Source organism: Polyodon spathula, chromosome 4 (assembly GCF_017654505.1).
Source record: "Polyodon spathula isolate WHYD16114869_AA chromosome 4, ASM1765450v1, whole genome shotgun sequence".
NCBI lineage: Eukaryota > Metazoa > Chordata > Actinopteri > Acipenseriformes > Polyodontidae > Polyodon > Polyodon spathula.
In genome coordinates, this window is record NC_054537.1 from 2,036,193 (window position 1) to 2,056,290 (window position 20,098).

A 20,098-nucleotide genomic window follows, 5' to 3' on the forward strand; every position below is an offset into this window, starting at 1 on the left:
TCATTGAAATCTCATCACCCCCAGGTACCAACCTCCTCCAACTCAGATCCCATCATTAAAATCTTATCAAACACCAGGAACCAACCTCCTCCAACTCAGATCCCATCATTGAAATCTCATCATCCCCCAACTCAGATCATCATTGAAATCTCATCACCCCCAGGAACCAACCTCCTCCAACTCAGATCCCATCATTGAAATCTCATCACCCCCAGGTAACCAACCTCCTCCAACTCAGATCCCATCATTGAAATCTCATCACCCCCAGGAACCAACCTCCCCCAACTCAGATCCCATCATTGAAATCTCATCACCCCCAGGAACCAACCTCCCTCAACTCAGATCCCATCATTGAAATCTCATCACCCCCAGGAACCAACCTCCCCCAACTCAGATCCCATCATTGAAATCTTATCAAACCCCAGGTACCAACCTCCCTCAACTCAGATCCCATCATTGAAATCTCCATGATCTTTAAATCCCGAAAGCCTTTCACAGAATAACCCCTATCACACAGGCTTTCATTTCCACTTCCATATACAGTTCTGTAGTGGGTTGAATTCGTAATTCATTTTCTTGCAGTAGTGTGCATGTTTATTAAAACACCTCAAGATTTGTCATTTATATCCTTTATATAACTACCTTCATGAAAACCTCAGGGTGTGAAAAATATGTATTTTTCAGTCAGTAATCAGCGATATAGAAACAGGCACTTGTGTGTGAAAATGTTAGACCACTTTGTGCTTTAGTTATGCATTTTAAACTTCAAAAATGAATTGCATGTGCGTCCTACTAAAGCCATCAATTAAATTAGACAATCACTAATTTGCCTATTTTGCATTAGATTATTTAACTGGAGTTTAAACAGGTTAAACAATATGATGAAACTAAACCACACTTTTGTTTACATAAAAAGGTCGGGTCAATCATTCTGCCGTTTATCAATTGCCTGTGCTCTTCACAAAACTTACGAATTGCATGTGTGGCCTATTTGCCATCAGTTAATTTTAGACAATCACTAATTTGCCTATTTTGGTATTTTTTTTGTTAGAGGTTTGATTTAATATGTACAACAAATAAGAAATACAGAAGCAATGGGGTGTTGTAATACCTGTGCACACTTGATTTCATATGCATTGTCAAAACTACAGAAGCAATGGGGTGTTGTAATACATGTGCACACTGCAACTACAGAAGCAATGGGGTGTTGTAATACATGTGCACACTGCTGAACTACAGAAGCAATGGGGTGCAATACATGTGCACACTGCTGGTGCACACTGCTGAACTACAGAAGCAATGGGGTGTTGTAATACATGTGCACACTGCTGAACTACAGAAGCAATGGGGTGTTCTAATACATGTGCACACTGCTGAACTACAGAAGCAATGGGGTGTTGTAATACATGTGCACACTGCTGAACTACAGAAGCAATGGGGTGTTGTAATACATGTGCACACTGCTGAACTACAGAAGCAATGGGGTGTTGTAATACATGTGCACACTGCTGAACTACAGAAGCAATGGGGTGTTCTAATACATGTGCACACTGCTGAACTACAGAAGCAATGGGGTGTTGTAATACATGTGCACACTGCTGAACTACAGAAGCAATGGGGTGTTGTAATACATGTGCACACTGCTGAACTACAGAAGCAATGGGGTGTTGTAATACATGTGCACACTGCTGAACTACAGAAGCAATGGGGTGTTGTAATACATGTGCACACTGCTGAACTACAGAAGCAATGGGGTGCTCTAATACATGTGCACACTGCTGTATTTTCAGTAAATTAATATGTACAGACAGGCACACCTTGAACTTAAGAAACCGTCCACCAACTTTGAAAAATCTAAGTGGATGAAGTTTAGCTAAATGAAACCGTCAGTCATGTTCAGTAGCATTGTTTTTTCAATCTTGAAAAATACAGTAACACACACACTACATATAAATAAATCTACAGCATGTATTCCCATTATAGTGTCATTTTCATGCCTTTAATGTGCATTTGCATGGAGAAAAACTTTCCAGACTCTACGCAACCATATGAAAACAATATATGCCACAATAACAGTTACAAAAAATTAAATCTGCAATCATACAAACAACATGATTTTACATTTTCATACACAGAAAAATATACCACTCTCTCTGGCACTTAAGCTTCCTCAATATGAACTTTCTATTGACAGTGCAGGGGTTTGTTTCCACTGCATGCTCCTCAAACTGGAGGATCGCCATGTAGCTTGGATGCATGGCCAGACAGCTGCCCATGGGGGCCCAACAAATCATTTTAAAAACAACAATCTAAACCATTTATTAATACATGTAGTGAGCACTCTTGCAATCCGCCACCTGTGTTTTATGAAATAGATGCTATTAAAAAGCAAACATAAATAAACCCTTTTTGTACTCTTCTCCACAGCACGATCCAAATGGAAAAAAAATTCTCCAAAATAAAGAAAGCAATAACTTTTATTCTTTGTTCTGAAATAAAAAATAAAAAAAACGCTAAAGTTTAAATTCAAATATGAACAGCTTGTGATTTTGTTTGTTTTTGATGAACACTCACTTTGCATGGTTTTGGTTTTAAAGACTTTTCATATTCAATTACAGTATTGTTTTGTTAACACTCACTTCATTAGCAGCCAGTGATGGGCGACACTAGCCACATGTCTGTGTCCTGACATACAGTAAGGCACTAATGATACAAGGATGCAATAAACCTGCCTCGTGTCAATTTGAGGGAAGATCTATTTCAATTCATATGCCCAGTGTGTGTTAGCCAGACATTTAATGCAGCAGCATTTAATCTTAAAAGTAGTTCATTCAAAGGGATTCCACGATCAATGCAGCACAGAAGTGTGTTGCTGTTTTTAAAATTGAAATTTATACTTGATTCAAAATGTCTGAAACACTTCCCATAAGGAATTAATAAAAATACATAAAAAGTGTTTAACTGACCTGGTTGTCAACTTAAAAAAAAAAATGTAAAAAATCCTTCCACTTTTTATTTTTATTTATTTTCTTCTGAAAGCCACTGAAATCTGAACAGTACAGCTGCTTTGACAGACCTTGATAACCACGAGTCGTGACCTACCTAATTACCTAAGCAAGGCAGTCCAAGACCAGGGTTTACTCAGGGTCTGTGAAACCAGCCGTCTGAACTGATGTTACAACTCCCTTTGGGAACTAAAAGTGGACTTCCATTGTATAGACTGGTCCTGCCGTGAATCAATCCCTATGAATCAGTCCCTGAGGTCGCCCATCACGTCCTCTTCCAACACGTTACTCAGAACAATCCCTACAACTCCGGGGTCCAACTTCGCTCGCCTCCCATACAGAGCACAGCCGGCATGAATGAACCCTGTGCGTTCAAGCTCTCGTCAAGCAGCTTCGACCGGCACGCCATCACTCCGCTACTTCCACTACGCTCGCCTTTCTCTTAGCACCTGCATCAAAACAAACAGGCTGCATTACTCGGACTGTGTCGTCACAAACCAAGATCCACATACAGCTATACATAAGCAACGCAAATGAAAGCAGAGCAGATCTGGAGTTATTGGTATACTGTATATAACTATACATAATCACTGCATACAGTATTGCAAATAAAAGCAGATCTGGATTTATTGGTGTACCCAGTTCAAGTTCCAGCTCAGCCACTGACTCACTGTGTGACCCTGAGCAAATCACTTAACCTTCTTGTGCTCCGTCTTTCGAGCGGGACGTTCTTGTAAGTGACTCCACAGCTGATGCATAATTCACACACCCTAGTCTCGTCTCTTGTAAAGTGCTTTGTGATGGTGGTCCACTATGAAAGGTGCTATATAAAAATAGACTATTATTATCATTATTATTATTAAGACTTGACACTACTCATTTTGCAGTGTTTGTTTCTGCGTAGACCATTAATTTCCATGTTACTTACTGTTCTAGAAATAAAAATGTAATTGTGAAATGTAACAGGGCTTAGGGTTTAGGAAGTGTGCATTAAGTGGTGACCCCATATACCGTAAGCAAGCGTCTTAACCACAATGCAAAAGAGCCAGGCTGGTCTGCACTGTGGTTATAGAGCTTCTAACCTCCTCTCATCTCATCGACAGGGGACTGAACCCGTACAGCAGTGGATCACACAGCACTGCCCGCTACAGAAACACTGTGCACTGATCTGCTGCTTTCAATCAGTGTGTTGTCAGGAAACAGCAGCTCACAATATTGTTAAGGTAAAGGTAAGATTCTTTTTTCTTCGTCGAGATGCAAACATAGCAAGCAGAACGGCACCTGGTAAGCACAGATCCTAAAGAAGTGATGTATTCTCTGAAAAATATCAGGCACACAAACGACTCAAGAACCTGACTATCAGGGCACTTAACACAGAACTATGCAAGGAAAACAGTAACATATGATTCATATTAAACAGTATCAACAGCACAACTGACAGGTGAAGACTGAAGATGCAGACTTTGAACACAGGTTATTTATCAAATGCAGAGTTAGTGAGTACAGTACCATTTTAGTAAGCAATCCAGAGAGGGAAATAAGACTCCCATTGCCTGGCAGTTTGATCCATCCCTGTTTTTACTATGAGTTTAATCAGACACACCTGAGCTCGTTACCTGTACAGTGGGGGCAAATCAAGTTTGTAGTAAAATCTAGAATGGGTGGAACTGCTATGTAAAGTCTTCTTTCTATCCCTGCAATCCACCACTGCCAATGAGGGCAGGATCCTAATATTGTGAGGTAATCTACAGCACGGAGTGATCTGATTTATTAGAAATTATTCAATCAAATATGAGAACAAAATACAACTTGATGCTTGGAAAGGAAAACAAAGCATTGTGAAGGGCAGCATCTCAACACAGCACACTGGGGACAGGCTTGATGGATGACTCTGCACTGCTGTTTCAATACACACACGGACGTGTTTTTTTGGCTGAATAAACAGGCATCTCAGGGCTGACGTTGAGGTGCAGAGCATGATTTATTACAGCTGAAGTGTCATTATTGTGACATCGCGCAGCAGAGAGGAGATGCAGGGCTGAGCTGAATGTGCTGTTCAGAAAATCTTGACTGGCAGGAAAGAAATGACTGACAACCTGGCAAGCGCAACAGTGACATTTTAAATGGGGGATTTCATACACACACGTCACACTGCAGTTACAGCACAGCCAGCACCCAGACAGTTCATACACACACCAGCACACAGCTGCAGTTAGTTACAGCACAGCCAGCACCCAGAAAGTTCATACACACACGTCACACTGCAGTTAAAGCACAGCCAGCACCCAGAAGGTTCACACACACACACACACTCATGCACACACAGCCAGCACCCAGAAGGTTCACACACACACACACTGCAGTTACAGCACAGCCAGCACCCAGACAGTTCATACACACACGTCACACTGCAGTTACAGCACAGCCAGCACCCAGACAGTTCATACACACACGTCACACTGCAGTTACAGCACAGCCAGCACCCAGACAGTTCATACACACACGTCACACTGCAGTTACAGCACAGCCAGCACCCAGACAGTTCATACACACACGTCACACTGCAGTTACAGCACAGCCAGCACCCAGACAGTTCATACACACACGTCACACTGCAGTTACACAGCCAGCACCCAGAAGGTTCACACACACACACACACTGCAGTTACAGCACAGCCAGCACCCAGAAGGTTCACACCACACATCACACTGCAGTTACAGCACAGCCAGCACACACGTCACACAGACAGACAGTTCATACACACACATCACACTGCAGTTACAGCACAGCCAGCACCCAGACAGTTCATACACACACGTCACACTGCAGTTACAGCACAGCCAGCACCCAGACAGTTCATACACACACGTCACACTGCAGTTACAGCACAGCCAGCACCCAGACAGTTCATACACACACGTCACACTGCAGTTACAGCACAGCCAGCACCCAGACAGTTCATACACACACGTCACACTGCAGTTACAGCACAGCCAGCACCCAGACAGTTCATACACACACGTCACACTGCAGTTACAGCACAGCCAGCACCCAGACAGTTCATACACACACGTCACACTGCAGTTACAGCACAGCCAGCACCCAGACAGTTCATACACACACGTCACACTGCAGTTACAGCACAGCCAGCACCCAGACAGTTCACACACACACGTCACACTGCAGTTACAGCACAGCCAGCACCCAGACAGTTCACACACACGTCACACTGCAGTTACAGCACAGCCAGCACCCAGACAGTTCACACACACACGTCACACTGCAGTTACAGCACAGCCAGCACCCAGAAGGTTCACACACACACGTCACACTGCACACACACACCCAGACAGGTTCATACACACACGTCACACTGCAGTTAAAGCACAGCCAGCACCCAGAAGGTTCACACACACACATCACACTGCAGTTACAGCACAGCCAGCACCCAGAAAGTTCACAGACACACACATCACACTGCAGTTACAGCCAGCCAGCACCCAGACACTGCAGTTACAGCACAGCCAGCACCCAGACAGTTCACAAACATGTCACACTGCAGTTACAGTGTAGTTGTTCACAAATGCATTATAATAATTATTTTACATTATTTAAATTATATTACATCAGTGCATTACATACTGGGGATGACATACTGTATTCAGTGTTTAGTAGAATTTCGCGGCTGTTTTGTCTGTATAAAGCAGCAATGTTCTCTCCAGTGTTCAGACCTGCCAGCTATCTGGCTACACGAAGGGGCAGCACAGACACCCCCTGGATTGAATAGGTGAAGTGTCATTATATTCGGAAGTGCTGATGGACAGATTTGTCACAGCTGTATTACCTGCAATCCATTCGCTTTTAATTCACTTCATTGATTAGGCTGAGAGTGTGAATTCACATCTATGGGTGCACACTGGCACTACTCACTCTGTATCAATAGCCAGCATTGGCCCAAGGATACTGCGTACATTGGGCCAACTTCATAATTGATTCATGCATGAGTAAAACATACAGACTCCGTTCTACAATGTAATTATGTTGTTGGAAACATTTTTTATAGCAAACCCGTTTATTACAAAAACATACTTTTTTTTTTTTTTTTTTTACAAACTACAGGAATGGTTGCAATCTGCACAGCTATTGTTTTACATGCATCCGTTACCTCGTGGATTATGTCCCCCCAGTAAAGCAAGATCAGTCTGGTTTCACCCAATTCTAGAACGTTGCAAGTTTTTGATCACAGTGTTATTACTGTTTTTTTTCATTTCTGTTTCTAAAGAAAGCCTGTTCAGTCAGCATGCGGAATGCAAGCCACTGCTGGCACAAACACAAGCAACTGCTTGCACAGCGAGCTGGCAGGGTGTGGTGCAGTCAGCGATAGTGCAGCAAGCGGGCCAGGGAACGCCGTGCCGTGCCGTGCCCTACCTGAGGGCCTGTGGGAGGGGGTGAGGGGTCAGATTCCTGGAAGTTAGGAATGTTGAGCGTCTATACCTGCTGGCGTGAGCACCAGAGCCTGGAGAATGTCCGACAGGGAGACGATGCCCATGATACTGGCATTCTCGTCAACCACCACCAGTCGATGGACCTAAACAAAAACACACCACCAAGACGTGGGTTTAGGGATTCGTTATGAGTGGAGAAAATACAGGAATCACATAATATATCATTATAACATTATTATAGCAAACTACTCAACAATTGTATGGCAGCGTGCTATAGCCTGGTACGCCAGGATTTGCATATATCTCACAGACACGTGTGCGCTGAAGTAGAATTGTGAGTCTTGGGGTTACAAAAGTATTTCGTAAGTTCCAATGACAAGCCCTGAATTGAAAGACTCCTGTTCTGAAATACGATTCTCATGTCCCAATCGCGGGAATCATGGATTCTGTGAAAACACAGACGCGAGCTCCAAGGTCAAGTCTGTTCTTATAAAAACTAGAAGAACTGTGCATTCATTATGTTGTCATTGGTATCCTGCCCCATGTGGTCTTACCTCTGCCTTGACTATCCTGTCCACTATGGTTTCCAGTGTTTCCAGCCTGTTGCATTTCATAACGCCTTCAAAATACTGCGAGCGGTGCCGCAGCGCTTGGGTCACCGTGATGTCGAGGTTATTGTACGTCTTTTCAGCAGCGAGGTTCTGGGGGGCGGGATAAATAACAATCAGTGGCATGTAAAGTACCATTTAACAGTGCACTTCTTCTATGACAACACAATGCAAACTGTCTCCAGCGTGCTGGGGTGTTTTAGAGACGATACCACTTTTACATTGTCTACTTTTACCAGCACAGTTTATAAAACGTGGTTGGAACTTTTGCCATAACATCATGCTCTTTCTCCTAACTTGTAATAGTTTCTACATCAAAAAAAAATAACATTTTTTTTATGCATTACCAAAAATGCAAAAAAAAAATTAATAAAAAGGCCACGCCCCATTGAAATGAAGTCATAAAAATGTAAAGTACTTACTATAACATCGAATTTGGAATAAATATCTACAACTTTTCCTGGAAAACAAAACACAAAAAAACCCTTCTAAATCCTTCGTTTAAACAATAATAACAATAATAATAATAACAATAATAATAATAATATTGATGTCAGCTCATAGTAAAGTTGTTCTAAGTATCTGGAGAGCTCTGCTTCTGGTTGCTACAGTAAACATGCATAATGCTAAGCCCAGTCTCTTTATTCCCTTGTGCTGTTGTAACCACAATGCCCCCAGTGCACAAAAGCACAAGCTCGTCTCATCTCAACTGAGGTCAGCTTGCAAACCTTCTCATGTAAACATGGTGTATGTTAGTGCGTACCTGACTCATCCACCACAGGCAAAGCGGACACTCTCCTATCAGCAAATATATTCAATGCTTTTATGATGGGAGTGTCTGGGTGGATGTAGGCAATATTGTGGTAGGTTCCGATCCCCAGCTCTTCCAGACTCTGCTTCATGAATGCAGGCTTTGGCATCTCCGATACCTGTAAAAACAGCAGGTTCAGAAGCGCCTGTTGGTTTCCTGAATGACTGCGCTTCAATGGTGCCGATCACTTTATGATCTATTACTGTATGGAGCCAGCCAAAAAGGAAAAGACAATTCACAGTTCTATCAATCAATTATGTATTACTGCTGACCGTAAATTTCTATAAAATGATAAATAGTAGTTTGGCTTGCCAATTAAAGAAATAAACTTGAAAAGCCAGTGTCTATTGTTGAACCACACGGCAGTGAGAATATCGAACTGCCCTATCTAATGACAACACTGTGAATCCAGGAATGCATTGTTCTGAACCCATTTTAAAATGTAATCGATATATCTTAGCGGTGTATGTTATGCTGTGTGGGAGAATGTGGGGCACACATGCACTTCCTTAGCGGTGTATGTTTTGCTCTGTGGGCCTTTTATCCCTACTCTCAGGCTCTCGAGACACAGCATACAGGAGACCAGGCATTTCCAGGGTCCTCCCAGACACACACTACTCTGCTGGCCTCTTATCCCCACTCCCAGGAACTCAAGGATACAGTATACAGGAGACCAGGCATTTCCAGGGTCCTCCCAGACACACTCTACTCTACTGGCCTCTTATCCCTACTCCCAGACTCTCAAGATGGTTGCTAAATCTCGTCACAAACAATTACACATTAAAGGAAGAAATGAAAAACATTTACACTTACAAAAAGTTGTAGAAACTTGAGGATTCTCTTGTGAGTGAGGATATAAAGTGCATTCCCGCTGACAGGGTCGATAACCGGCAACCGGTGAATTTTGTTTTTGATAAGCGAATACACTGCATCAAATATGCTGGAAGCAGAGAGAAAAACAAACCAAGGTTAGCAGAAAAAAAAAAACTAAAACTAAAACTGTATTGCATAATGGTCCACCCCACACACAGGATATTGACTGGAAAGCAATGGTGCCAAAAAAAGATATGGTTTGCCACTGAAAGCAATACAACGTGACCGGGTGCATGCCTAGGGGTGCTCTTATCAAACAGCAGAGTGGATCGGTCATCTGGTGAATCTGCTACGAGGACACACTGCAACAGGCGGGATTGCTCCCTCATTCCTTAACATTGTATAACATCAACTACAGGTGCATCCAGCAAACCCATACACTTTACTGCAGGTCTAAAGAGACCGTGGCATCATTATACTAAATAGAGGACCAAATAATCAGCTGAAAACTCCTGTAGCATGCAATCCAAGAATACTTCTCTGGAGACAGGAGTTGAAATTATTCCAACCACTGAACCCATCGGGTTAAAAAAACCCTAAAACAAAACAACCCCCCCCCCCCATATACAGTAATGAAAGCTTTACTGCTGCAGCTGCCTGCAAGAAGCAAGTAGCAATTTGATTTGACCAATATTAGTACACGCCATACTAGTTCACTAGGGGGCAGCACATTATAAAAATACTGAAAATTGCCAGGTATTCATATGGGCTGCATACAAGCGTGTTCACTCTTCACTTAACCCATTACGTACCAAATTAATATCAGAGAAAATTAAAACAGGTAGATGCACAAAATTGCAAGTAGCCTGTCCTGAAATGAGGACACTGGCACTTAGTGGGTTGAGCACATCATGTGCACGGCTGAGCATTACCAGGAAAAGCAAGAGAAACAGGAGCTACACATCTATATATCTGTGGCATGCAACTAGAAAATAACAAAAGCTCCACAAATGCAGACTGCTTAGAATGAATCAACTGCAACTGAATCAAGAATGTGGAAGCACTTCCATACCTTGCATCAGGTGATATGTTCACCAAAGGCTTAAACGTTTCCTGCAAGTACAGTTCTGTAGGAGGAAAGGAGAGAATCCTTTAACAAGAGGCCCCAGTATAGTCTGAACAGGGGGAGATGAAGCTTTCCTTTACCCATTACAATAGAAGCATCTCTTCATTCTTTGCACAGTACGGATTGTTAAAAATGTATTAGTCAAGAATCCTTCTGCTACTAGGATGTGAATAGAAAGCATCTTCCTGCAAATGTGTACTACACAGGGGTGGCAATAAGACTCCCACTGCATAGCAGTTTGATCCATTCCTGGTTTTACTACTAGTTTAATAAGACACATCTAAGCTTGTTGCCTATACACTGGGGCTAATCAAGCTTGCAGTAAAATCTGGAACGGTTGAAGCTGCTATGCAATAGAAGTCTTATTTCCATCCCTGCAGTATACTGAAGATGTAACAAAACCTCACAGCGCTCATTTGCCCGAGGTCGTTCAACACACTGATTATAAACCGAGAAGATAACTCAGACTAAACACAACAGTTTTCAAACCAACAAGTTTGAGTTTTTCACCACAGAGAAGCCAGAAATAAAATTTTAAAAAATAGGAAAGAATGAAAGGAAAAAAATGTAATGTGTCAAGCTGCCAGTATGTTCAATACTTGGTGAGCAGTTCATTGAGTTTTCATTGTAGATCCCAGAGGTTCAGCACCAATCCTGAGTACTAGAGATTCTTATATTGAGCACAATCACGCATCTCTTACTGCCTTGGTGAGACTTTAATTCAGAGCGAGAGAGAGAGAGATTACTTCTTAAAATAACATCATTTACCCCTCCATGTTTCAATCTTGTGTTCTTCTAGCTCGTAGATTTGTACCTGAAAAGCACAAAAGACAAAACCTCATGAATAGATTCTGGGAAACAGAAAATTCTACCTTAAACAAGTACAATAGTAATGTACAGGTGTATATCGAATGCCAAATGTATGTCTTAAACAACCAGGTTTTATACATACAGAATCTTTACCCAAAATATATAATTATATATATATATATATATATATATATTATATATATATATATATATATATACAAAATTTGGGATACCTTTATTTGATAAAGCACCCTTCACGATAAATTGTCACAAGGCGCTTCTCAGGTACTTGTACTCAGGTAATTCTTTATACTATGCAAGCAACAGCAAAAACATTTAATACAAAAATCAATTAAAATGCAATACAATATAAGCATTAATGTTAAGACGTGAATGATAGATTATAGAAGTGCATCTTCAGTCGTGTTTTAAAAACAGCAACAGTTGCTGCCGCCATTATGGAAACAGGCAGCCAGTTCCATAATTCAGGGCCCACAAAGCCAAATGCTCTACCGCCTGTGTTCTTTGACACCTTGGGGACAGTAAGCAATCCTGCGTCCTGGTACTGCAGTGGTCATCTGGGTATACATGGGATTAAAATAGCATTTAAATATCAAGGAGCCAAACTGTTCAATGCTTTGTAAGTAATAAGCATGACCTTAAAATGATCCTAAATCTTACAGGAAGCCAATGTAGGGCTGCCAATACCAGCATAACGTGATCATTTCTCCAAATGTAGCTGTAGAGTGTCACTAACAAACTAGACAAACGTACACTGTACAAAGCACCGCAAGCCACTGTAAAGGAAGACCACCTTTCAACAGTTTGCAAACATGAAGTAAAATGCATACTGTGCGTGGAAGATGAGAAGTATATAAGTATGTGTTGTTTATGGAAACTGAAAAATATCTGTGGTCATTTTGTATTGAAAGTAAGTCTGTATCTCAAATTGCTGATGAGATATATACTGTTGTAAAAGCAGCAATATTCTTAACCCTACAATGAGCAGTGTGTGCCACGGAACGGCACTATGAACTCCTCACTGGAAATACATGTACTGCAGCAAAATAAAAAGGGTACCGTCATACAGTGAGGATCCCAGAGTCTGCTAGGCAGAATGAAATTTATGATAGATCTAATAAAAGTTAAATAACATTCCTCATTATTAAATATACTGACATCTAAATGTTTGTTTAGACTTCTGCAGTGTAAACTTAAGTTTTAAATGATTAAAAAATACCAGCAGTGCAACTGTTAATCTGTTTGACTAAGTATTTAGTAAATGAAAATGTTACTGGCCGTTTCTATAAAGTATTTCAGGAGGGCAGTAACACATTGCTGTTTAAATGCTATTTGCTTGGTGCCTGCCATTTTTGACCGCTGATATTTGGAGGGAAACTTACAGGGATTGTGGGATACTGGAAGGCTTTTGGCAGCCCTTTTTCTTTTTGCTAATATAGATACTGATACTGAAAACCATGATAGTGTGATATCCCTTCCACTTGTGCTTTACAATACGTACCTATGCTTTACTCTTTGCTATTGTAAACCGTTACAAAAGCCTCATGGAAATGCATCATAAAAACCTGGAGAGCCATCAAAGCAACAGCTCCATGAATCAGCAAAGCCAGTGTTGATAATGGCTTTCCTTATTAAATGAAAATGCTGTAGGGATGTACCTAAGCATGCACCTGCAGCAACACTACCCTGAACAGAAAGATATCTGTTACCCAAGCATGCAGCTGCAGCAACACTACCCTGAACAGAAAGATATCTGTTACCCAAGCATGCAGCTGCAGCAACACTACCCTGAACAGCAGGATATCTGTTACAGGCATGCAGCTGCAGCAACACTACCCTGAACAGCAGGATATCTGTTACCCAAGCATGCAGCTGCAGCAACACTACCCTGAACAGCAGGATATCTGTTACCCAAGCATGCACCTGCAGCAACACTACCCTGAACAGAAAGATATCTGTTACCCAAGCATGCAGCTGCAGCAACACTACCCTGAACAGCAGGATATCTGTTACCCAAGCATGCAGCTGCAGCAACACTACCCTGAACAGCAGGATATCTGTTACCCAAGCATGCAGCTGCAGCAACACTACCCTGAACAGCAGGATATCTGTTACCCAAGCATGCAGCTGCAGCAACACTACCCTGAACAGCAGGATATCTGTTACCCAAGCATGCAGCTGCAGCAACACTACCCTGAACAGCAGGATATCTGTTACCCAAGCATGCAGCTGCAGCAACACTACCCTGAACAGCAGGATATCTGTTACCCAAGCATGCAGCTGCAGCAACACTACCCTGAACAGCAGGATATCTGTTACAGGCATGCAGCTGCAGCAACACTACCCTGAACAGCAGGATATCTGTTACCCAAGCATGCAGCTGCAGCAACACTACCCTGAACAGCAGGATATCTGTTACCCAAGCATGCAAGCAACACTACCCTGAACAGCAGGATATCTGTTACCCAAGCATGCACCTGCAGCAACACTACCCTGAACAGCAGGATATCTGTTACAGGCATGCAGCTGCAGCAACACTACCCTGAACAGCAGGATATCTGTTACAGGCATGCAGCTGCAGCAACACTACCCTGAACAGCAGGATATCTGTTACAGGCATGCACCTGCAGCAACACTACCCTGAACAGCAGGATATCTGTTACCCAAGCATGCAGCTGCAGCAACACTACCCTGAACAGCAGGATATCTGTTACCCAAGCATGCAGCTGCAGCAACACTACCCTGAACAGCAGGATATCTGTTACCCAAGCATGCAGCTGCAGCAACACTACCCTGAACAGCAGGATATCTGTTACCCAAGCATGCAGCTGCAGCAACACTACCCTGAACAGCAGGATATCTGTTACCCAAGCATGCAGCTGCAGCAACACTACCCTGAACAGCAGGATATCTGTTACCCAAGCATGCAGCTGCAGCAACACTACCCTGAACAGCAGGATATCTGTTACAGGCATGCAGCTGCAGCAACACTACCCTGAACAGCAGGATATCTGTTACAGGCATGCAGCTGCAGCAACACTACCCTGAACAGCAGGATATCTGTTACAGGCATGCAGCTGCAGCAACACTACCCTGAACAGCATGACATCTGTTACACAAGCATGCACCTGCAGCAACACTACCCTGAACAGCAGGATATCTGTTACCCAAGCATGCAGCTGCAGCAACACTACCCTGAACAGCAGGATATCTGTTACCCAAGCATGCAGCTGCAGCAACACTACCCTGAACAGCAGGATATCTGTTACCCAAGCATGCAGCTGCAGCAACACTACCCTGAACAGCAGGATATCTGTTACCCAAGCATGCAGCTGCAGCAACACTACCCTGAACAGCAGGATATCTGTTACCCAAGCATGCAGCTGCAGCAACACTACCCTGAACAGCAGGATATCTGTTACACAAGCATGCAGCTGCAGCAACACTACCCTGAACAGCAGGATATCTGTTACCCAAGCATGCAGCTGCAGCAACACTACCCTGAACAGCAGGATATCTGTTACCCAAGCATGCAGCTGCAGCAACACTACCCTGAACAGCAGGATATCTGTTACAGGCATGCAGCTGCAGCAACACTACCCTGAACAGCAGGATATCTGTTACAGGCATGCAGCTGCAGCAACACTACCCTGAACAGCAGGATATCTGTTACAGGCATGCAGCTGCAGCAACACTACCCTGAACAGCAGGATATCTGTTACAAGCATGCAGCTGCAGCAACACTACCCTGAACAGCAGGATATCTGTTACAGGCATGCAGCTGCAGCAACACTACCCTGAACAGCAGGATATCTGTTACAGGCATGCAGCTGCAGCAACACTACCCTGAACAGCAGGATATCTGTTACAGGCATGCACCTGCAGCAACACTACCCTGAACAGCAGGATATCTGTTACAGGCATGCAGCTGCAGCAACACTACCCTGAACAGCAGGATATCTGTTACAGGCATGCAGCTGCAGCAACACTACCCTGAACAGCAGGATATCTGTTACAGGCATGCAGCTGCAGCAACACTACCCTGAACAGCAGGATATCTGTTACAGGCATGCACCTGCAGCAACACTACCCTGAACAGCATGACATCTGTTACACAAGCATGCACCTGCAGCAACACTACCCTGAACAGCAGGATATCTGTTACAGGCATGCAGCTGCAGCAACACTACCCTGAACAGCAGGATATCTGTTACAGGCATGCACCTGCAGCAACACTACCCTGAACAGCAGGATATCTGTTACAAGCATGCAGCTGCAGCAACACTACCCTGAACAGCAGGATATCTGTTACAAGCATGCACCTGCAGCAACACTACCCTGAACAGCAGGATATCTGTTACAGGCATGCAGCTGCAGCAACACTACCCTGAACAGCAGGATATCTGTTACCCAAGCATGCAGCTGCAGCAACACTACCCTGAACAGCAGGATATCTGTTACCCAAGCATGCACCTGCAGCAACACTACCCTGAACAGCAGGATATCTGTTACCCAAGCATGCAGCTGCAGCAACACTACCCTGAACAGCAGGATATCTGTTACAGGCATGCAGCTGCAGCAACACTACCCTGAACAGCAGGATATCTGTTACCCAAGCATGCAGCTGCAGCAACACTACCCTGAACAGCAGGATATCTGTTACCCAAGCATGCAGCTGCAGCAACACTACCCTGAACAGCAGGATATCTGTTACCCAAGCATGCACCTGCAGCAACACTACCCTGAACAGCAGGATATCTGTTACCCAAGCATGCAGCTGCAGCAACACTACCCTGAACAGCAGGATATCTGTTACAGGCATGCAGCTGCAGCAACACTACCCTGAACAGCAGGATATCTGTTACAGGCATGCAGCTGCAGCAACACTACCCTGAACAGCAGGATATCTGTTACAGGCATGCAGCTGCAGCAACACTACCCTGAACAGCAGGATATCTGTTACAGGCATGCAGCTGCAGCAACACTACCCTGAACAGCAGGATATCTGTTACCCAAGCATGCAGCTGCAGCAACACTACCCTGAACAGCAGGATATCTGTTACCCAAGCATGCAGCTGCAGCAACACTACCCTGAACAGCAGGATATCTGTTACCCAAGCATGCAGCTGCAGCAACACTACCCTGAACAGCAGGATATCTGTTACCCAAGCATGCAGCTGCAGCAACACTACCCTGAACAGCAGGATATCTGTTACCCAAGCATGCAGCTGCAGCAACACTACCCTGAACAGCAGGATATCTGTTACCCAAGCATGCAGCTGCAGCAACACTACCCTGAACAGCAGGATATCTGTTACCCAAGCATGCACCTGCAGCAACACTACCCTGAACAGCAGGATATCTGTTACCCAAGCATGCAGCTGCAGCAACACTACCCTGAACAGCAGGATATCTGTTACCCAAGCATGCACCTGCAGCAACACTACCCTGAACAGCAGGATATCTGTTACCCAAGCATGCACCTGCAGCAACACTACCCTGAACAACGCAGGATATCATGTTACCCAAGCATGCAGGCTGCAGCAACACTACCCTGAACAGCAGGATATCTGTTACAGGCATGCAGCTGCAGCAACACTACCCTGAACAGCAGGATATCTGTTATCTGTTACACAGGCATGCAGCTGCAGCAACACTACCCTGAACAGCAGGATATCTGTTACAGGCATGCAGCTGCAGCAACACTACCCTGAACAGCAGGATATCTGTTACCCAAGCATGCAGCTGCAGCAACACTACCCTGAACAGCAGGATATCTGTTACCCAAGCATGCAGCTGCAGCAACACTACCCTGAACAGCAGGATATCTGTTACCCAAGCATGCAGCTGCAGCAACACTACCCTGAACAGCAGGATATCTGTTACCCAAGCATGCAGCTGCAGCAACACTACCCTGAACAGCAGGATATCTGTTACCCAAGCATGCAGCTGCAGCAACACTACCCTGAACAGCAGGATATCTGTTACCCAAGCATGCAGCTGCAGCAACACTACCCTGAACAGCAGGATATCTGTTACCCAAGCATGCAGCTGCAGCAACACTACCCTGAACAGCAGGATATCTGTTACAGGCATGCAGCTGCAGCAACACTACCCTGAACAGCAGGATATCTGTTACAGGCATGCAGCTGCAGCAACACTACCCTGAACTGAACAGCAGGAGCATCTGTTACCCAAGCATGCAGCTGCAGCAACACTACCCTGAACAGCAGGATATCTGTTACAGGCATGCAGCTGCAGCAACACTACCCTGAACAGCAGGATATCTGTTACAGGCATGCAGCTGCAGCAACACTACCCTGAACAGCAGGATATCTGTTACCCAAGCATGCAGCTGCAGCAACACTACCCTGAACAGCAGATATCTGATATCTGTTACCCAAGCATGCACCTGCAGCAACACTACCCTGAACAGCAGGATATCTGTTACAGGCATGCAGCTGCAGCAACACTACCCTGAACAGCAGGATATCTGTTACAGGCATGCAGCTGCAGCAACACTACCCTGAACAGCAGCTGTTACCATGCAGCAGCAACACTACCCTGAACAGCAGGATATCTGTTACCCAAGCATGCACCTGCAGCAACACTACCCTGAACAGCAGGATATCTGTTACCCAAGCATGCAGCTGCAGCAACACTACCCTGAACAGCAGGATATCTGTTACCCAAGCATGCAGCTGCAGCAACACTACCCTGAACAGCAGGATATCTGTTACCTAAGCATGCACCTGCAGCAACACTACCCTGAACAGCAGGATATCTGTGCAGCAACACTACCCAAGCATGCAAGCTGCAGCAACACTACCCTGAACAGCATGATATCTGTTACCCAAGCATGCACCTGCAGCAACACTACCCTGAACAGCATGATATCTGTTACCTAAGCATGCAGCTGCAGCAACACTACCCTGAACAGCATGACATCTGTTACCTAAGCATGCACCTGCAGCAACATTACCCTGAACAGCTGGATATCTGTTACCTAAGCATGCAGCATGATGGGGAGAAGCTCTATCGAATTACCTCTGGATAAGGATTACTCTGCCTGCTGGAAGCAGTTTGAATGCACTGCTCGGGTTGAATTCTCTACAATTCTTTACAAGGACTGGCAGTCCCTTCTGTCAAATATCACTTCTCAATCACAGCTTGCTTAATAAAATGTTTATTATGTAGTCCTGGCTTGGGTTTCCTGACAAATCCTTGACCTGTCCTGTCTTGGTTGAAAGGAGAACGTTCATTATAGGGCTGGCTTCAGGAATGTTTATCCACAAACAAAGCAGAATCAAGATAACGACATACGCGGAAAGCGCTGCTTCACTTCACTTCATGGAAAGACTGGTACAGCCTACAATAACTGTATTACAGCCACCACAGTCCAAACAGTACAGCCTACAATAACTGTACTACAGTGACCAATTATTCAAAATAGATCAGATTAGCTATACCACAAGGCTATGCCATGTTATATCAAAACTGTGCTAATATAGTCCCCTTGCCATTCTTAACAAGAGGGAAACAAGCCCTTCCTGTGCACATGGTGATGTTCTGTTGCTGGCTGCAGGTCCTACAAGTTTATCAGAGAGCCCTGCGCATGCTACTGGGAATAGCCACCGGGTAGCAAACACTACTGGGCAACGTATCCGAGTGCAGCTAGCTACTACACTCATTAATACAAAGCATAGCTGCATAGATTAAACAAGAAAGGAAATGACAAAGAGCATTTCACAAAGTGAATATGAAGCCTAGAATAATGTTCTACAGACACGTATGCAGAGCAGCGCAAATTGAGCCGTGCTGCAATTATAAATACAAGAAGAGAGCTGCTTCCCGTATCAAACACCAAGCACAGAGAACAGATTACTGTGCTGCACACAATTATCCAAGCTGCCTGGGCGTGACATGCAAGTCTGCAGCTCCTGATGAAACAGATGTTTCATACCTTTCTGCTGTGAGATTTGTCACTGGTGCCCCTACTGAACTCACCAGTGCAACCTTTAACTGGCCCTCTCTACATACAAGGCAGCTGAAACACTGCTATAGGTTAATCCACCGAACCTTCGTTGGGAAGCCTGCTTCACTGCACAACTTAAGACCCAGTCTTTTTATTTAAAAGGTTGTTCCCTCATTTCAGTTTGCAGCAGCTAATGACTGGAATGAGTTTCAACACAAGTTCAAATCAGAATAGTTCTTATCTGAGGTTACAGTTCTTACCAGAGGCTGCTTTCAGCCGCATGGTCGACTCATTGCTGACTGACAGCTGTACCTGTGAAGTTGCTGCTGAGTTTTATGTTTGATGAAGTGTTTTTCACTCCTTACTGATTGTGTTTCATGTTGTTTGCTGTGGTGGTGCGAGCCTCTTGCCCACTCGTCATTGTGAATGAGAATTTGTTCTCGATCGATTGTTCTCTGGATAAATAGAGGTTCTGATTGACTG

At 44.1% G+C, this 20,098-nt stretch overlaps 1 protein-coding gene across 5 annotated transcripts in view; it reads right to left on the reverse strand.

Annotated features, from left to right (window-relative positions):
• Nucleotides 1-1,983: 1,983 nt before the first annotated feature.
• Nucleotides 1,984-20,098, reverse strand: part of LOC121314051 (5'-AMP-activated protein kinase subunit gamma-2-like) — a 162,204-nt gene continuing 144,089 nt past the window's right edge. For 4 of the 5 annotated variants that reach the window (XM_041246841.1, XM_041246843.1, XM_041246844.1 and 1 more), the window contains 8 exons: nucleotides 11,578-11,623; nucleotides 10,756-10,810; nucleotides 9,684-9,810; nucleotides 8,823-8,988; nucleotides 8,482-8,519; nucleotides 8,006-8,152; nucleotides 7,501-7,594; nucleotides 1,984-3,454 (listed from right to left, as the gene is read on the reverse strand). In XM_041246841.1, the coding sequence (XP_041102775.1) occupies nucleotides 3,414-3,454; nucleotides 7,501-7,594; nucleotides 8,006-8,152; nucleotides 8,482-8,519; nucleotides 8,823-8,988; nucleotides 9,684-9,810; nucleotides 10,756-10,810; nucleotides 11,578-11,623 (714 nt within the window). In that variant the 3' untranslated portion in view covers nucleotides 1,984-3,413. Of the gene's footprint in view, nucleotides 3,455-7,434; nucleotides 7,595-8,005; nucleotides 8,153-8,481; nucleotides 8,520-8,822; nucleotides 8,989-9,683; nucleotides 9,811-10,755; nucleotides 10,811-11,577; nucleotides 11,624-20,098 lie in introns of all 5 variants that reach the window. The other variant, XM_041246842.1, reaches the window with a different exon arrangement.